The following is a 20536-nucleotide window of genomic DNA, read 5'->3' as shown; positions in this document are numbered from 1 at the left end:
CTAATGGCCAGATCAAAGAATACTAACAAGGCTCTGAAATACATCTTCAGCGCGTTCTTATTATGCCACCGGCTGCATCACTTTCAAATTGCTGTGTTTCGCCCTCACGTGGCTCGTGTACATGGGTGTCCTTTTTGAACGGACCCCACCAACACTGAAATCCCCTCACTGAGCCCCCTCATCAAAATAATTCCGTAGGGTCTGTTGGACCCAGACCCCCTCATTGTAGGCCTGAAAGCTAAGATTTTCAAAAGAGCATAGATCTTTTAGGTGCCTAGCACCCTTAGACTTTCAAATGCAGTTGGTTGCCCAGCTCCCATAGGTTCCTATAAAATGTACAACCCATGTGAACAAGGGATTTTAAGTTTGGTTCACATGGTGGTTTAGGCATCTTCTGGGCCTGCCTTTAGAGTTCTGGATTCACAGATCTGACTTACCTGGGGGCTTTAGCTGAGAATTTTTTTATGTTCTTGGCATTTCATTTTCTTCTTGCTATAAAGCAGAGGTCATTGAATCCATTTCCCTGGTCTTTCATCAGGATCAATTGGTTCTCCAGGTCTTTCTTTCCACTGAAGGTCTATCCCTTGGCATTAGGAATAATTTATCATCTGACACTGAATGAGAGGTGATTGGAAAATGAAATGTCTCTCTTTTGGGACATTTAAACAATTGTTTTCCTCTAGAACTGGGATGTTTTGAAAGTTGCACTAAATGGATATTCTGAAAAGATACTCACACCAGATACATTGAAATCACATTACTCAAATGTTTCGGTTTGCTAATGTTGGAATGATTCATTTCAATAATTGCAAACCATTACAATTATCAGCTAAGTCTCTGAGGTACAGCATTGTTAGCTGTGCCTACTAGATTTTATTCCCCGCCCTTGATTCTATATTTTCATTCCAAATCCCATCTGAAGAAGTTCGTTTTATCTATGAAAGCTCATGACCTAATAAATGTGTTAGTCTCTAAATTGTCACAGAACTGCTTGTTATTTATAGTAATTGTGGAAGTATAACATTGTATAAGTATAACGTTGTATAAGGGGACATGCTGGATACATGGTATATGAGAGGGCATGCCAAAACATGTTACAAAGTATCTGAGGGAGCACACGTAGGGACAATTAGCTTTTGAATGGAGAAGCAATTAAGATGGAGCCAGCACGTCTAAGAAGCAGGCATCAGAATGGAAGGTGTGAAGGGCAATTAGTTAAGTTAACTGGAAGCTGTTATAGGAGATTGTTAAGGGTGGCAGGTAATTAAAGATACCTGACTGGTCTCAGGGATCTCGAAGGGTGGTGACTAAAATCTTTTTCTTCTTTTGTCTGTAACTTGTCTGTAACTTGTTCTCCAAAAAACTGTATAAATTAAGAGACACAAGCCCCACTCGGGGGGCTCACTTCTAAATGTATTAGCAGAGCGGCTTTGCTAATAAAACAGAGTGGTCTGATAAATTGTGAGTCTGAGTCAAACTTTGACAATTTGGAGGTCCCACCGAGATGGCAAGCGGCTTCGCTGAGGCTGTGTGATCCCTGACTGCCTTGCAGGACGATCGTGGCAGCCGGCGCCTGGACGCTTAGTCCAAGCGATCCTCCACAAGACAGAAAGATACACAGCAGCAGCACAGTCTACGCCATTGAACTTGTTGGTTCCCACTCTGTTCTGGTAGGGGTCTTTGGATCCAGCTTCTGGAATCAGACGTCTCAGGTAATTATTATTTTTGTGCTTTAACCGGTTTGAGGACTGTCTTGTCTTTGTGTCTATCCGTCTTCCCTGTGGTGTGTGTGTGAATCTGGGAGCCATCTCTGTCCGGAGACTGGCTGACCAAAGGGTCCCCGTCCCCACGGTCTGAATAAGTGGAATCTGCACAGCTGCAGCCGCACCACGCCTTGGGTATAACCCCTGGTGTGAAAGCAAGGGCAGTTGAGGCAGTAGCCTGTGGGCTCCTTTCTGTGTGTTGCACCGGGTACCGCTCTGCCGAGCCCGAATTTCCTTCTTGTGTGAGTGCTCTGTGAAGTCCTCCTGGATGGGTAATCAGAAGTCTAAGGTAGAACAGTTCCCTAAGGGAACTCTGGCTTATTTTATGTATTTTAGGAGGGGTCCGGACTCTTGTAGGTTTCTTAAAAAAATGGTCCAAATTAGCTGTAGAGAACCCCAAATTACAGTGGCCACTGTTAGGTTCTTGGGACAAGGATCGAGTGGACGCTTTAAAAAGCAAACTCGTCCTCCCAAAAACCAAATTGGAGAGAGGAGAAGTAGACTGCTTCATGCAGTGGTGGGAAGAGGCAAATCGTAGATGGACTGAGTCAAAACTCACCTCTCTTAAAAAAATTCTATCAAAAAACTAAAAGTTCAATTGGATGCAGTCTCTCCCACCACTAGTCCGAGCGCTCCCCTTTGCCCAGTCCTGTGCAATGATCTGGATCAAACCCGACCCCCACCATACTCCTGCGCAAATAAGAAATCAGAAAAAAAAAAATCTTCAGTGACTACAGATAATGAAAGTGAAGAAAATACCCTCATTGGCCTCGCAGCTCTGCAAAATATTATGAAGAAGAAATCCAAAGCAGACTGCAAAAATTCTCTTGACATCTCTTCTTGAAAAAGAGAACCTGATGGGAGGTTAATGAGAGACTCTGATCAAACTGTTGTGGCACCCTTACGAGTCCTTAAAATGGGAGAAAGTGAGTCCATATGGGATTATAAGCCCTGGACTCGTACGGAACTTTTATCTATAGTTAAAGGTTTTCCCAAACTACAGGAAAACTCTGTCAAATTTGCTGAGGAGTTTCTGTTAATCTGTGAAACCTATGAACCCTCTGAGACAGATCTCCTCCAACTGTGTAAATTGTTAGCTCCTGCCAGTTATTATGAAAAATGGTTGGCTGCCGCAGACTGGCCAGCTGAGGCACGCCACTCAACCATAAAAAGTACTGGCCCAGATTCGGCGTACAGAGACCGGTGTATGGCTCTTTGGAAGCGCCTGCATCAAGCCATTCCCAAAGTGTGGGCTCCTAAAACAAACTGGACAGCAATATGTTGCTGTAAGCAAGGGCAAGGAGAAAGCCCAGGCGACTATAGGTCCCAGCTAGCTGATATTTTCCTACAACATTCAGGAATACAAGAGCCCGATGTAAATGGGCAGGGGGCCTTGGCACATGCATTTGTTGATGGTCTTCTCCCTGCCACAGGCAGCATGTTAAAACGAATAAGTGTGGGATGGGAGACTGAAACCATGGACAAATTGCTGGCAGTAGCAGAGCATTGCCACCGCACTTTAAAAGGAAAGGAGGAACAGTCCTCCCAAAAGTTAATGGCTCTGCAGATACAGCATTATTCAGGGCTAAGCAGACCACACCGGGGACAGGGACGGGGTTGCGGAAGGGGGCAGGGGGCTGGATTAACTGGGGTTTGTAACTACTGTAAACAGCCTGGACACTGGAAAGGAGAGTGTCCAAGACGACCTAATAATTGTATGAAAAATCAAGTGAACCCCCCGCTGGTTCCTCCAGCTGATCCCCAACCCTATTTTTCACCCCCTTGCCTACGTGCTGTAGCTGCTGCAGCGCGCCTGGTCGAAATGTCTGAGTCCCTTGTCCTCCGCTCTCCCCTCCTGTATGCAGTTTTACTACCGTCTGCCTTGGCAATTGTTTAGTGTACTGGCCACTCAGCGGCAGACACCAAGGTGGCAAAAGGTAATGCACTTGCTGATGCTGCTGCAAAACATGCCGCCACTATAAAACCTTCACCAGAAGCGTTTCTTGGTCCCCTCTCTGTCTCTGTAATGCCACCATCCCTGTCTCATCTCGCTCAGCTCCAGGATTCTGCCCCAGAAACAAAAAAAAACTCCTGGAGTGCTTTGGGTTGCTCTTTGCATTCTAATTCCCTTTGGCAATCGCCCACCGGTACCTTTGTAGCCCCCCTCTCACTCTACCCGTCTCTAGCCGCCCTGCTACATGGTGTTTCGCATGTCGGCAAGGAGGGGATGGTCTCTGCTATAAGTAAGGTGGGGTGGTGGGCTCCCCATTTCAGCTCCTTTGCAACCCGCCACTGTGCCGCTTGTGTTACTTGTCAAAGCCACAATGTAGGCAAATCTGTAAAAGTAACACAAGGGTTCCGGGGTTTGCCTCAAGCACCTTTCCTACACTGGCAACTTGATTTTGTACAAATGCCAAAGTGTCAGAAATATGAATTCATTTTAGTTATAATATGTCTATTTTCGGGTTGAATTGAAGCCTTTCCCTGTCGCAAAGCTGATTCATTGTCTGTTGCAAAATGTCTGTTAAACCACATTATCCCTACCAAGGAAATTCCTGCCACTTTGTCTAGTGACCGGGGAACACATTTTACTGGAAAAATTGTTCAACATCTAAACCAGGTATTACATGTCACCCACCTGTTGCACTGCCCTTACCATCCACAGAGTGCGGGGGCAGTTGAAAGGCGAAATGGTGTGCTTAAAAATAAGATGGCAAAAATCTGTAGTTCCACAGGGTTAAACTGGCCAGCTGCTTTACCACTGGCCCTTATGGAAATTCGGTCATCCCCATCCCAGAGACACAAATTGAGTCCATTTGAAATCATCATGGGACGCCCTATGCGAACAATGGCTACTATTACCCCCGTTCCAGACCTAAACCTAACTCACAGCACGCTCCTCCAGTACTGCAAAGGGTTAATGCAAGCTGTGAGCTCCTTCCATTCGCAGGTGCGAGCAGCTTGGCCAACGGAACCCACCTCTGCTGCCTGTCACGCTCTTGAGCCTGGTGATTGGGTCTACCTGCGGCACCACCTTCGGAAGCGCGCCTTGGAACCCCGGTGGAAGGGTCCATAGCAGGTACTGCTCACCACCCAGACAGCAGTGAAATTATCCGGCATCGCTGCATGGATCCACGCCTCACAGTGTAAGCCAGCGCCACCTCCAGGGGACCAAGCACCTCTGCAAGACCACGCAGAACCAGCTTCAACCCCAGAAGACAAAGAGGAACAGCCTGCAATACCTTACAATCTGCGCTCTCGTAAGGGTTGCCAGAAGCAGAGGGTAAGCAGACAGCAGGACCCAACAAACAAGAAGCAGTAGTGAGCCTAGCGCCTGCTGCCTGGTGGACGTAAAATCGTGACTGCGGTTCCCTCGAAAGGGGTTGTCAGAACCAGAAAGGGTCCTTCTTCCAACATGTGTCCTTTAAGAAGCTTAATCCTCAGCTACTGTGTCCTGAGGGTCTGGGGAATCCAGAGTGACAGTGACAATTCTTTCATCCAACAACAGGTGCAAATAGCCCAGATCCTGAATATTTCTAATTGCTGGGTCTGCAGCCACATCCCAGCTCACTCACAAGCTAGTATCCCCACCATGGCAATCCCTTTGAATTCCTCAGAGCTTGCTGGAGAACCCTATCCACTTAAAAGGACATGGAAGGAAAATGACACTTGGGGGCTGGGAAAAACATATGTTCCTAAACTTATAAGTGTGGTGAAAGAAAAGGGCCACTGGTGCTGGGTGTGTAATGGGACAGGGCTGAACCTAGGCAGGAGCAGCTGTCTCCAATACATCATGTCCCATGGTGTATGGGACTATTCAAACAAGGTTGGAGAATGGCGAACCGGGTATGGAAAAATAAACTTCCTCTCAACCTGGGATCAAACCAGAAATTCAATCTCTTGCTCCCCCTACAGCCTCCCTGAGAAAAACAGCACCATCTACAAATGTCATGTAAATGCTACCTCTTCTCCCAGTGAAAATCATCCTGTGCCCTTTGGGGGATACTATTCCTCCTTCGTAAATTCTTACATGTCAAAGGGTTGCAGTCAACCCTTCCCAGCTTTAATGGAACATCATTGGGTTTGTGGAGAAAATGCTTACCTTCCCCACAAAGAACCAAGTTCCTTGTGGAAATGGATAAGTAACTTATTCAATTTCTCTAGTCTGGGAAACTGGTTGTTTCAAGGAATCCTGACTATCCTATTTGGAATTCTAATAATCTTTGTGTGTTTTCAATTAATTTCTTGTTGTATCCAAAACTGCACAAGACACACCATCCATCAGGTTACCCCTAACCAGAGTGCTGATCTAATGTTGTTAAATGTCACCAGTGAAAGTAATGAAAAAGAACGATTGATGTATGGAATCCAGTAAGTCGTTGGTCATGGGCGTAGCCTTGACCAAAAGGGGGGATTGTGGAAGTATAACATTGTATAAGTATAACGTTGTATAAGGGGACATGCTGGATACATTGTATATGAGAGGGCATGTCAGAACATGTTACAAAGTATCTGAGGGAGCACACCTAGGGACAATTAGCTTTTGAATGGAGAAGCAATTAAGATGGAGCCAGCACGTCTAAGAAGCAGGCATCAGAATGGAAGGTGTGAAGGGCAATTAGTTAAGTTAACTGGAAGCTGTTATAGGAGATTGTTAAGGGTGGCAGGTAATTAAAGATACCTGACTGGTCTCAGGGATCTCGAAGGGTGGTGACTAAAATCTTTTTCTTCTTTTGTCTGTAACTTCTCTGTAACTTGTTCTCCAAAAAACTGTATAAATTAAGAGACACAAGCCCCACTCGGGGGGCTCACTTCTAAATGTATAAGCAGAGCGGCTTTGCTAATAAAACAGAGTGGTCTGATAAATTGTGAGTCTGAGTCAAACTTTGACATAATATAATATAATATAATATAATATAGGGCTGGAAAGGACCTCAGGAGGTCACCTAGTTCAGCCCCCTGCTTCAAGCAGGATCAACCCCAGCTAAGTCATCCCAGTTTGGATCTTGTCAAACTAGGACTTAAAAAACTCTAGGCTGGAGAATCCACCACCTCTCTAGGCAATGCATTCCAATGCTTCACCACCCTTCTGGTGAAGTAGTTTTTCCTAACATCCAACCTGCTTCTTTCCTTCTGTAACTTCAGACCATTGCTCCGTGTTCTGCTATCTGTCACCACTGAGAATAGTTTCTCTCCTTAGAATAGTTTCTCTCTTTAGAGCTCCCCTTCAGGAAATTGATGGATGCTATCAAATCACCTTCAGTCTTCTGTAAACTAAACAAGCCCAAATCCCTCAGCCTATCCTCACAGGTCATGTGCTCCAGCCCCTTCATCATTTTTGTTGCCCATTTTTATATAATATAATATAATATGGTGTTGTGTATAATGTATAAAGTCAAAATTCTGTTTAATCATAGACTCATAGCATCATAGAGTGCTAGGACTGGAAGGGACCTTGAGAGGTCATCATGTCCAGCCCCCTACCCTCATGGCAGGAGCAACTACTGTCTAGACCATCACTGATAGGTGTCTATCTAACCTGCTTTTAAAAATATCCAGTAATGGATATTCCACAACATCCCTAGGTCATTTATTCCAGTGTTTAACCATCCTGACAGTTAGGAAGTTTTTCCTAATATCCAACTAAACCTCCCTTGCTGCAGTTTTAGCCCATTGCTTCTTGTCCTATCCTCCGAGGCCAAGGAGAGCAATTTTTCTCCTTCTTCCTTTTAACATCTTCATGGTACTTGAAAACCACTAGCTTGTCCCCTCTATGTCTTCTCTTTTCTAAATTAAACAAATCGAGACTTTTTGTTGACAGATCTCTGCTGACAAAGGTATTCTTCCTCATGGCGAGCGAGGTACAGCTGTAGACAAAAGTGTTGGGTTCTGTTGACTTACTGTCAACAAAACGCTCTTGGGAATCTTGATGCTCCATCGGCTTTGTATGCAAAACAGCTGTTTTGCCAACAAGATTCTCTCTTCTAGACATAGCCTCAGAGAGAAAGATTGTAATTTCAACACTTTTCAAAATGCCACAGTCTGGAAAGGCATAAATTAGTTCAGCATAACGTTTCTGGCTTCTACTGAGCAGGTGGCTGATCTTGGAAGAGCAACAAAGAGTCGTGATTCTCACACATGTGACAACCACAAGACATGCAACTTTGGATGGAAAAAAAATCACGTATATTTCTGTCTGCAGCAGAAGAAGATGATTAGAGCTCACTGAACCACTGTTTGTTTCGCTTTTCTGGTACATCTGGAAAACAAAAGCCTTTTCACCAGGCGATGAAGTCAGACATATTTACTTTTACAAGCCCACTGGTGAGTCATTTTCATTTCTGATGAGAACCAGTAGCCATGGGGCCAGAAAGTCCAAGGATGACACGGTAGTCTAGAAACTGAAACACACACTTTGGTTGTTGGAAATCCAAGTTCAAATCCCTGTTTCAATGACTATTTAATTATATATACCAGATGGAACAACATTAACAGTACATACTATTCCATAAGCCAGTGAAATTGTTTCCCGTGTGCAATACTGAGGATTTCCCCACCAAGAACACAATGAAGGAACAAAGGTGCATAAGTGGTAATCATGTTCCCCAGGACTCAAGAAACTATGTCAATTCATCTCTATTTTACTATTTCCTAAAAATGTCCTTTCATGTTCTGTATTTGTTTGTGAGATCAGTCAGATTAAGACTAGCTTTTCTCAAGGATTTATTGACTTCCTTGTTTCTCAGGCAGTAGATGATAGGGTTGATCATGGGAGTCAGGATTGTGTAGAAGACAGAGAATATTTTGTGTACGACCTGAGAACTGTTGGCTATTGGAACAACATACACATTAATCACAAGCCCATAGTAAAAAGTCACCACAATGAGGTGAGAGGAGCAGGTGGAAAAGGCCTTTTTCCTCCCAGTGGAGGAAGGGATTTGCAGGATAGCAGTGATAATACAAACATAGGATGCCAGAGTTAGTAGACAGGGTACAAGTGTCCCTATGGCAGCAAGGGTATATGCAAGAATTTGCAGAGACTGAGTGTCATCACAGGACAGCTTTAGCATGGGTGAAAGGTCACAAAAGAAATGGTTAATTTCATTGAAATCACAATAGCTTAATTGGAACAAGAAATTATTTACTATGGCGCAGCCCAGAAAGCTACTTATCCAGCACCCTGCCACTAGTTTGATACAAACCCTTCCATTCATCAGAGCAGCATAACGGAGGGGATGGCATATCGCTAAATATCGATCGTAAGACATTGCCGCGAGCAGCAGATTTTCTGTAGCTGATATGACCGCGAAGAAATATAATTGTACAACACAGCCCTTAATAGAAACAGTTCTGTTCCTTGTCAAGAGACTGGCCAGCAGCCTGGGCAGGATGGTAGAGCTGTAGCAGGTCTCTAAAAAGGCCAAGTTCCCTAATAAAAAGTACATGGGGGTGTGAAGTTGCTGGTCAGTCACAACTAACAAGATAACGAGGACGTTCCCAGCCAAAGTCACAATGTAGATTGCTAGAAACACAAGGAAGAGAAGGGGCTGCAATTCACCGACATCCCCAAATCCTAGGAGGATGAATTCCATGATAGGCGTTTGGTTTCTTTCTTCCGCTCTCTCTATAATGGTCATCTAGAAAAAGAAATCCACAAAATACAGATGGATAAATGTAATCTGATGGTGCATTCACATAAAAAAAGCATTAATCTGGAGTAGGCATCCTCATCTGAGTGCATTCCTCAATGAGAAAAATGACATTATCAGCTTTGAGAGGAAGACTCCTCTAATTAAGGTGTTGAGCTTCTACTAAGCTGAGCCAAGATCATAGAACTCTACTGAATTCGAGAAATGTCCCATGTAACCCCTAAGATCTCTTGAAGTTAAAATAAACACTTTTGGGGGGGATTTGGAATTCCCTTTCTCATCTCAAAGGCAAAAGACGTAAGAAACATCAATGGATTGGAAAGGAAAGCTCCATAGAGTTAAGCCATGGATGCACCTCCCATGAACCTGGGAGGAGAAATTCCCCAGTTGGGTAGACACATATGCAATTGCTTAGAAGAAACTAAAAGAATAAAATTAACTCTGTGTATATGGCAGCACAGCAGTGGCATAGAGCATCTCAGACGGGATTCAGCTTGGGCAGCTAGTCCTGTGTTGCCCAGGCTATGCTGGTATTTCTTGGCAAAAATCTCAGTCAGAGACTGTGCACCTTGCATCAGACGTGCACAGATTGTGATCAGACTGTGCATCAGAGGGAGGAGTCACAACGCTCAGATATTGTGCAGACATAGCATGCAAGGCTTATACTGGAAGTTTGCATAAAGGTCTCTCCAGTTGTCCTCTATCACAGCAGAGTCAAAGAAAAAAGCCGTCATGATTTGATAGATGGAGTTAAGAAACAAACACACACAAAAAGATCTTAGTTTAAATTGGAATTCAAAGAATCAAAGAATTTTAGGGCTGGAAGAGATTATCAGGAGATTATCTAGTCCAACCCCCTGCCCAAAGCAGGATCAACTCCATCTAAATCATGCTAGCCAGGACTGTGTCAAGCCGGGACTTAAGAACTTCTAGAGATCTATATTCCATCACCTCTCACAGTAACACATTTCTGTGCTTCACCACCCTCTGAGTAAAAAAAATTACATGTACAGAGAGCCTATAAAGTAGAAAAATTAGTGCAGGATAGTTCCATCTCTGACGATTTGGGAGGAAGGTCAGGTAGGGTATCTTCAAGATGGAAACAGGTGACAGGAAATGGCTAATTTGATGATCCCCTGTTCTGTTCATTGCCTCTGAAGCACCTGGTGTTGGCCACTGCCAGAAAACAAGATACTGAGCATATGACTTCACTGCATGGAAGAATGACCCTACTGTGACCAATCTGTTGAACTCTGATTTAGTGCGCCAAGTGTGAATGCGCTAAACTGAACTTACAGGGTACGATTTGTCAGCACAGGTATTCTTGCCCCACATTAGGAATAGGGGAAGTCAACGGGAGTGACTGTTCCCATCAACCTGGGATGATTTAGTTGAGGTTGGTCCTGCTTTGGGCAGGGGGCAGGACTCAATGACCTTCTGAGGTCCCTTCCAGCAGTAGAAGTCTATGATGCTATGACCTTCCTTAGTGGGTATGGTGTGGAAGCCTGAATTAAGGCTCATCATCTCTAGCTACTGTCATGTTCATGAGGGTTAGCCAGCAGCCTGGGAGTAAAAGGGTTAACCTCCTTAGCCAGGTGGTGTTGGCCTATAGGAATGTAGGTAAGAATTGAATTTTTTGGATCCTCCCTTTTTCTGTTCAATGTTGCTGCTTCTTTTTCCAGCCATGATGGAGACAGACACAGAATATCTCCCTCCAAGAGCAGTCCCTCCAACCTTCTGTAAATAGGGTAAAGTTTGGATAAATCCATTAGACTTTATTGTTTTATGGTTTGGGAAGTGGGGTCTGATGTCTGTGCACTTTTTAGAAATGTTCTTTTACTCTCCTTGTAACTAAGTTCTAGGCCCATGGTGGAGACTCCCCATGTGTTTTACTTTGTGACTCTTCCATCTAGTCATGAGGCTTGCAACATGAATATTGTTGTAATAATAAATGTTCTCCCTTTTTCTTTTTCTTAACCTGGTATTGGTTAATGTTTGTGTCTGGTTTTTTACTTTTGGGGCTGAGATTTCCCAAGTCGTCTCTCACTGGTTTCCTTATTATTACTTGGGTGGTGGCAGCAAATTTTATCCCCAAAATCTAAGGTTTTTAGGATTTCTGGGGGGAAATTTATACCAAAACCTGGTAGATAAGGTTTTGGAGGTACTTCTGCTGACCCCCGCTTCTGCATTTGTCTTGCTAGAGTGGGGAAGGAGCCATGTATTTAACATAGCTGGAATTGTGTTCTTTAAATTGACCTTTGGCTGTAGCATAGGCCTGCCCCAAGCTACATAGATCTTCGATCAGACCCATTCAAAATGTTTTTTATGATCTAAACTGAGACCAACTCATTGCTCTTTCTTTGGCCTGTTTTGCTAAAATTTATCTTCTGCGTGCTTTCTGTCCTTATTGACAGAACAATCCTTTCTGCCGTTCTCTGCCTAGAAGGTATTCTTCTGTATTAAATCAAATGAGTTCACTTTAACTTTGCTACTTTTCCATTTACGCTGATGATCTAATGGTGGGGGGCGGGGTGATGCGCTTTCTGGGGATGAGAGACATGCCAGATTTTTTTGAAGGAAAATCATCAAAAACACAAATTAAGCACAGGGATGTAAGGACAACTACTTTGTTTCATCAAACCTAGGAATTCATTAACATTATACATTTTTTAACAATTACTGTAATTCCTTGGACAGGAAAACTCTGCAACATCTCTGGGTATTACTTGTATATTTTTGTATGCCTAGAATAACATTATTTGTAGTGAGTAATAACACAGAACTATTTTACACATATTTAATATGCATTTAAAAGTGTGTAGGTCCCCCATCTCCCTTTTTGAGTCTTGATAAGGGGGGTGAGAACATATTTGATTTTTGATAAGTTGGTGCAAGAACATATTTATAGAACCAAAGTGGTACAGGCTGTGGTAAAGTGTAAGCACCATTGATCTTACGCTAGCTGCATCCTAAAGCTTCTTTCAGATTTTTAGTGGTAAGATTATGTCGTTTACAATATATTTTCTCATGTCTCCTATTATGGACTTTGGACTTACAATCAGCCTAAAGAAGACAAATGTACTCGGTCAGGATGTTGCTGAATCTCCATCAATCAGCATTGACAACTATACGTTAGAGGTCGTCCACGAGTTCGTTTACCTCGGGTCCACCATCACTGACACCCTGTCGTTGGACACTGAGCTAAATAGGAGGATCTGAAAAGCGGCCACAGCTCTGTCCAGACTCAGCAAGAGAGTGTGGAATAACAACAAGCTGAAAACTCACGCCAAAATGCAAGTCTACAGAGCCTGCATCCTCAGCACCCTCCTTTATGGCAGTGAGACTTGGACCCTGTATGCCCGCCAGGAAAACAGGCTGAACGTCTTCCACTTGCGCTGCTTCAGGCGCATCCTTGGAATATCATGGAAGGACAGAGTGACCAACACCGCTGTCCTCAAGCAAGCTGGAATCCCAACCATACACACCCTTCTCACGCAGCGTCGGCTCCGCTGTCTTGGCCACGTCCACAGGATGAATGATGGAAGGATTCCAAAAGACATCCTGTATGGTGAACTAGCCTCTGACAAAAGACCTCCAGGACGCCCCCAGCTGCGCTACAAAGATATCTGCAAGAGAGACCTCAGAGAGGTAGACATGGAGCTGGACAACTGGGAAGATCTAGCAGACGACCGCAGCAGATGGAGGCAGGGGTTACACAAGGGCCTTCAGAAGAGCGAGATGAAGATCAGACAGCTGGCAGAGGAGAAGCGAGCACGCAGAAAGCACAATAAGGACTTGCCAGACACCCACGACATCTGCAAGAGATGCAGCAAGGACTGTCACTCTCGTGTCGGTCTTCATAGTCACAGTAGACGCTGTAAATGAAGTCCTCAATTGAAACTATAAAAGGCACGATCCATAGTCTATGCAGACTGAAGGATGCCTACTACCTATTATGGATAGTCTTCAGTTACTTCAACACACTGAGCTTTGAGTTCCTATCCAGACATCTGCATAATACAGAATTTCTTCGTGTGTTTATTTGTTGTTCACATTCAGATAAATTAATGCCTCTTCTGGTTGTTAATTTCTCCTTTCTACGAGATGATGTAATAATCTCCCTTGATGTTTCTGCTGGTGAGAATTTGAAATTATTGCTTATAGGAAAGTTCATATTTCTTTTAGTAAGGACATATTGCAATAATAACCTCCAAGGGGAAATTCTGGAATGCGACTCATTCCAAAGGTTAAAATAACAGAAAAAACCTAAAAGTTGACCAAAAGTCAAGGCGCTAAAAGGAATGTCTCATTGCAAAGGCAATTAATGCAAACACTTCTGAACTCAGTGAAAATCATTGTTCATTGTTGCCTTAGCTGAGTAGATATACTAGAATAATATTAAGATACTCTAATTTCTGTGGCCATTCCTACCTTTTAACTTTGAGAGCCATTTCTTGCACTTTCTTTAGCATGTTTTGCTATCATCCATCTGTTCTGTATTTCCCTGGGGTGCTAACTTCCACTGTGGTTTACAAGGAAGCTGCTGCCTATGTGTCCAATCTACATTGCTGTTACTAGCTGCAGACCTGCTCCCAGTCCTTCAGTGCCTCCAGTGATAAGACAGACAGGGATACAACCAGCTGCATTTACATCAAAGTCCTCCAACCAGCTTCTCCATGAGCCAACAATACAGAAGTGACGGTCAAGATGACCATCCTAGGTCCCAAGAGCTGTTGTACCTTGCCCTGGTCAAAACACCAAGCAGTAGAGTTTTTTTAGCTGGTTCCTTTCTCTCTAAATGTGGAAGGGAATATGTACACTTGTACTAACCAAGCTGAGATTTTTTTTTTCACCTGGGCACTTCACTTTGAAGCACACTGATTTAGGTTCAACTAGAAACTAGTTTATTAATTGCAAAAGATTTAAGCGAACATAAGTGATAGAAAAGAGAGAACAGATTATCAGCAAATACTCAAAAGCTGATTTGCTGCTTGGGTTTCCATACTCACACTAGAAATTGCTTTAGCCTATGTCCGGTGCTTCTGCTGGTTTTCTCTTTGGTTTTCTCTTATTCTCAGGTCTTTGCAGGAGTCCTCTTGGTGAGAAGGAAAGAAGAATTGAACAGATCATTCCCCACTTTTTATACATTTAGCAGGGGACAGGAGCCCAGTCTTTATTCTCAGACCAGCATGTGGAAAAACACAGACATCCTAAGGCAGACTCTTGAGACACAGGGCCTGGTCACCCATCCCTGGAGAGTAACAACAACCATTCATTACAGTCCTTCTGGAGTGTTCTCAAGAAGACTCATGAGAAGCGAGATAGCTCTTTCCAAGGACTGTTGCTTTCCCTAATGCCCCATTAGACTAAATAGACCCTCCCCTGGAGGACAGGTCCAAGAGTAATTGTATGAGGTTCAGCCAGGACAACTGTAGAGTCCTTCACTTTAGATAGAAGTAACCCAAGCATAGTTACAAGCTGGAGATTGATTGGCTAAAAGAAAACCAAGTCCAGCCCCCTGCCCAAAGCAAGACCAACTATTACTAAATCATCCTAGCTGGGACTTTGTCAAGCTGGGACATAAATGCTGTGTCTATACTTACCAAAAAATTCAAAATTGCCATGCTAATGGCCAGATCGAAGAAAACTAATGAGGTGCTGAAATGCTTATTCAGCACCTCATTAGCATGCCACCAGCTGCGGGACTTCCAAATTGTCATGTTTCACTCCCACACGGCTCGTCTACATGAAGGTCCTTTTTGAAATCACCTTATTCCTATAACTGAAACGTGGCAATTTGGATGTGCCACAACTGGTGGTATTCTAAGGAGATACTGAATATGCGTTTCAGAGCTTCCTTAGTATTCTTCTATCTCAGAATTAGCATGGCCATTCTGAAGTTTTTGGTAAGTGTAGACGTAGCCAAAACTTCTAGAGATGGAGATTTCACCACCTCTCCAGGTAGCACGTTCCAGTGTTTCACCACCATCCTGGTGAAATTGTTTTTTTCCTAATATCCATCCTAGACCTTCCCTAGTGTAACCTGAGACCATTGCTCCTTTTTTTGCCATCCATTACCACTCAGAACAGCCCTTCTCCAACCGCTTTAGAATCCCCCTTTAGAAAGTTGAAGGCTGCTATCAAATCACCTCTCACTCTTCTCTTCTGCAGACTAAATAAGCTCATATCCATCAGCCTTTCCAAATTTTCAGAAGATGCAATCCACCCCCACATCCAGGCCATTAATAAAGATGTTGAATTTGTTGAGGAGATCTTTCAGAAAAGGGGAGAATGGAATCCATATCAATTTTATTTTGTAGAAAGAAGAAAATTAATTGCTCTCAAATTGAAAAAAAAAAGCTTGGTTCTGAGCTCACTTTGATCCCTGGACCTGGAACTCCAAACAAAGATCCTTAAGCAGTCATGGGAGCAAAGTTTAAATCTGTTTGTTGACATTGGCTGTGATTTTGAAAGGAACCTAAGGGACTTTCCTGGTCACCCATCTGCCTTCTGATGTCAAAGAGAGTTGGGTGCCTCATGCTTGTATGCGCCTTTGATAGTATGACCTCTCTCCATTCTCTTTAGAGCCCCCTTCACAAAGTTGAAGGCTGCTATCAAATCACCACTCACTCTTCTCTTCTGCAAACTAAATAAGCCCAAATCCCTCAGCCTCTCCTTGTAGCTTATGTGCTCCATCCCCTGAATCATTTTTGTTGCCCTCCGCTGGACCCGCTCCCATGCATCCACATCTTTTCTGTACTGGGGAGCCCAGAACTGGATGCAATACTCCAGATGTGGCCTCACCAGTGCTGAATAGAGGGGAATAATAGCCTCTCTAGATCAGCTGGAAATGCTCCTCCTAATGCACCCCAATATGCCGTTAGCCTTCTTGGCTACAAGGACCCACTGTTGAATCATATACATCCTCTCATTCACTGTAATCCCCAGGTCCTTTTCTGCTGCATCGTACTAGTCCTTCATGCAGTCTAACTGGGTGTGGGCTCCACATGCTGCTCTCTTCTGAGTGATCACAGCTCCTGGAGGGGTTTGCTGCAAGCAAAGCATTCAAGTCTGGAACATTAAGGGGTTTCAATAATATCCCAGTTGTACCTTGTGGAACCCATCACACCATGTTAAAGAGAAAAATGTCTAGGAAGGAGTATGGCAGAAAGGGATCTAGGGTTTATAGTGGACCACAAGTTAAATCTGAGTCAACAGTGTGATGCTGTTGAAAAAAAAGCATACGTGATTCTGAGATGCATCAAGAGGTGTGTTGTGAACAGGACACAAGAAGTCATTCTTCCTCTCTGCTCTGTGCTGGTTAGGCCTCAGTTGGAGTACTGTGTACAGTTCTGGGTGCTGCATTTCAAGAAAGGTGTGGAGAAATTGGAAAGGGACCAGAAAAGAGCAACAAGTATGAGGAAAGGTCTAGAGAACGTGACCTATGAAGAAAGGCTGAAAGAATTGAGCTTGTTTAGTTTGGAAAAGGGAAGACTGAGGGGGGGGGACATGATAGTGATTTTCAGGTATCTAAAAGGGTGTCATAAGGAGGAGGGAGAAAACTGGTTCTTCTTGGCCTCTGAGGGTAGAACAAGAAGCAATGAACTTAAACTGTAGCAAGGGAGGTTTAGGTTGGACATTAGCAAAAAGTTCCTAACTGTCAGGGTGGTCAAACGTGGAATAAATTGCCTAAGGAGGTGGTGGAATCTCCATCTATGGAGATATTTAAGAACAGGTTAGATAAGTGTGTATCAGGGATGGTCTAAACAGTACTTGGTCCTGCCATGAGGGCAGGAGGCTGGACTCGATGACCTCTCAAGGTCTCTTCCAGTCCTGGCATTCTATGATTCTGTGATTCTATGAGTGGAGGCAATCTGTGTGGAGTTACTGAGTTAGTGTTTTTAAGATCCCACACTGGGCCCATGCAACACATCATATAGGACTGGGAGTTTGTGGACAGTTCTAGCAACCTCTCTTGTCTGGCAGTGATACATACAGGATGCTGGAATTTTTCACCTTGGTGTGGGTGAAACCTTTTGCTTGGATGAGGCACGTGTATCACACACAATAACACGCAGAGGAGTCATGTTGTGCAAGACTCAAGCTCCACTTGGTAGCCAAGCAAATCCCCCCGTACAGCCCCTGTTGAGCCTTTGTTCTTTGTGTTAGACAATAACATCCATTAATCACATTTCAATAGCCTCATGCAAATCAAATGCAATGGGTGACAGCGTGAGAAGGTTTGTTCCTTCAGTGTCTCGTGCTCCCCAAAGGGTGACTAGATGAACCGATTTTATAGGAACAATTTCAACATTTAGGCATGTGGCTTATATAGGTTCCTGTGACCCCCCCGAGCCCCACCCCATCAGTGTTCCCTCGAAGATGAATGCTTGGATGGCCACCCCCAGGAGATTCAGATGCTTCCAAGGTGCTTAGCAGAGTTCTCACAGCCAGCAGCATGTTTTCCTTTCCATGGTGCACATCTGCAAATGCCTTGGTGTAAATAGCAAAATTTATTCTACCCATGGATAGAAAAAAATAGGGGGAACACTTATCCCTGTCCAGATTTTCACTCTTCTCTGGGCACCCTAGACTCCAAGGACACAGCGTAGAATCCAACCAGAGACCAGGTCACCGTTGTCCATCTAAGTGAAAGAAGCAGAGGCCACAACCATATTTCCATCACGGAGGTTTTAAGGGGATCCTGGGAGGAGTGAAGAGAAATGTTTCGTTAATTACTGTCCCATAAAAAATAAATGCATGGGAAATGAAAATGCAAACTCCCAGGACAGCACCTGCAGAGATAAGCCTGGGAAATCTGCCACCTGGTAATGGTATCTATTACCACCCCAACCTTATTCCCCTATGAAACAGCCACCTCCAAGGCATTCCCACAGCCCAGGATGGAAACAGGCAGGAATCAGCTGTGTCTTCTGGACACATAAGCAAGAACAACTTCTGAGCTTTTATCCGGGCGGAGTCCAGGTGTGATCAGCTTGGGCAAAGGAACAGCAATGGGACAGTGAGGCTGGGCAACCTCGAGGAAGCAGCCTGAGAGATCAGGTAATTTTGGTCCAGCCAGGGGTTGCTAGCAGAGATGCCCATAAAGAATGGGGTCTGTTCCCTGCCTGGAAGTCCCTGGAGATTGGGCTTAGACTATGACTCTCCATGAAAGAAGGTGCTTTTCTGAAGCCAAGTGCACCCAAGCAGACACAATGGTGTTGTGAATGGTTCGCACCTGGGCCCCGGTGGCCTAGTGGCCAGGCCCCCAGGCCAGGGCCTGTTGGGTTGAGTTTGGGGTGTGGCCCCGAGAATCTACTTCCCCCTTTTGGTAGGAGAGGGGTTCTCCGGGGAGGATCTGTGCAGATGTACACCATGGAAAGAAACACATGCTGCTGGCCATGGGCACTCTGCTAAGCACCTCAGAGATGTCTGAATCTCCTCTAGGTGGCCATCCAAGCATTCATCTTAGAGGCAACACTGACAGGGGTGGGGCTGGTAGGTCATAGGAACCTATATAAGCCACATGCCTAAATGTTGAGATTGTTCCTATAAAATCGGTTCATCTAGTCACGCTATTGGGAGCACGAGACGCTGTTTGAAGGGACAAACATTCTCACGCTGTCACCCATTGCATTTTATTCGCATGAGGCTATTGGAATGTGATTAACAGATATTATTGTCTAACACAAAGAACGAAGGCTCAACAGGGGCTGTACGGGAGGATTTGCTTGACTACCAAGTGGAGCTTGAGTCTTGCACAACATGACTTCTCTGTGTGTTATTGTGTGTGATACACGTGCCTCATCCAGGCTAAATGTTTCACCCACACCAAGGTGAAAAATTCCAGCATCCTGTATGTGTCAGTGCCAGACATGAGAGGCTGCTGGAGCTGTCCACAAACTCAGTGCCTGGGGGAGGGTCCTGGGCTGCGCCCTCCAGCGGCTGAGCGGGGGCCTCCTGCCTCAGGGCCAGCTCCTGACTCCTGGCTGGTCAGCCCTCAGCTGGGCTGGCTTCCCTCCCTTTATACTCCTCCAGGCCTGACACTGGCTGCAGGTGAACCGGGGTGGGGCTGATTGGGCCAACAGGCCTTGTTTAACGCCTGCCTTCCCTGGCTTCTCTCTCACACTCCTACAGGTGTCAAGTCAGACCTGGTGCCCCAGAATGCTCTCCTCCTCAGGGAGAGAGGCAACCAACAGCCAAAGGAAGAGGCTATAGCCTACCACCTGATAGAACTCTTAAGATGCCAAACACGGCAGTGCTGGGTCAGTCACTGAGAGCACACGTGGGCTTCATCAGAGAAGGTGGCCATCAATGAGAACTGTAGGGGCTCAAATCTGCGGAAATGAGTCCGCACAGAGCCTAGTGGATTTAGGCACCCAAATTCCTTTGAAACAGTAGTTTAACACTGAACCCCCCTTGGAGCCCTCTAAGAATTTCAGACCAGATATCCACCAATATCTATTACAGCATTTCCTTCCGCCACAAAGACCCCACCTAAACATCAGCGTGAAGGACTTGTGGGAGACCCCCACTGGAGGTGTGAGTCCTGTTACTGTGGTTGTGTCTGCTGTTGCAGCCACAGATGTTGTGGTTGTGGCCAGCAGGCCAATGGGTAGCCACTGAAATGGGAGTGGGAGAGTGGGGTGTGAATCTGCCAAAAAACACACAGAGGGAGAGAAAAGGGGTGTGAATGGCTTTAAACAGAGAGAAATGGACCCAGAAGGGACAAGGACCTCCTTGTTGTGAAAATGTGGAGATCAGCAGACTTAAGTAAAGAAAAATTGGCTGCTATACTGAGGGCTTGTCTACACTTACCGGCAGATCAACCCAGAGGTCAACCCCCATACTCCATGTGATCAGGGGGAGTAAGAGAAATTGTCTGGAGTGTCTCTCCCATTGATCCACCTGTAGTGGGAATTCTGGGAATGCTGAAGGAAGTTACGTCAACCCCAGTTATGCTATTAATGAGGCTGGAGTTGCATAACTAAGGCACATCTACCCTATTAGGTCAGAATCGATCTCCCAGGGTTTAATCTTGCATGTCTCATCAGGATGCACAAAAGGGAAGGATCAGGGTGAACAGTCAAACCCTGTAGTCCTCAATCTTGCAAGGAGTAATGG

General features: G+C 44.8%; 1 protein-coding gene across 1 annotated transcript; it reads right to left on the bottom strand.

Moving 5' to 3' along the window:
• Window positions 1-8428: 8428 nt before the first annotated feature.
• On the bottom strand, window positions 8429-9400 carry LOC142004856 (olfactory receptor 5V1-like). Its single transcript, XM_074982537.1, has one exon. It carries the CDS (start codon window positions 9398-9400, stop codon window positions 8429-8431), a length of 972 nt encoding a protein of 323 aa, XP_074838638.1.
• Window positions 9401-20536: the final 11136 nt, after the last annotated feature.

This window comes from Carettochelys insculpta, chromosome 32 (assembly GCF_033958435.1).
Source record: "Carettochelys insculpta isolate YL-2023 chromosome 32, ASM3395843v1, whole genome shotgun sequence".
In the NCBI taxonomy this organism is placed as follows: Eukaryota; Metazoa; Chordata; order Testudines; family Carettochelyidae; genus Carettochelys; species Carettochelys insculpta.
Note: the sequence above shows the minus strand (reverse complement) of the source record. Positions and strands in the feature narration are given on the sequence as shown.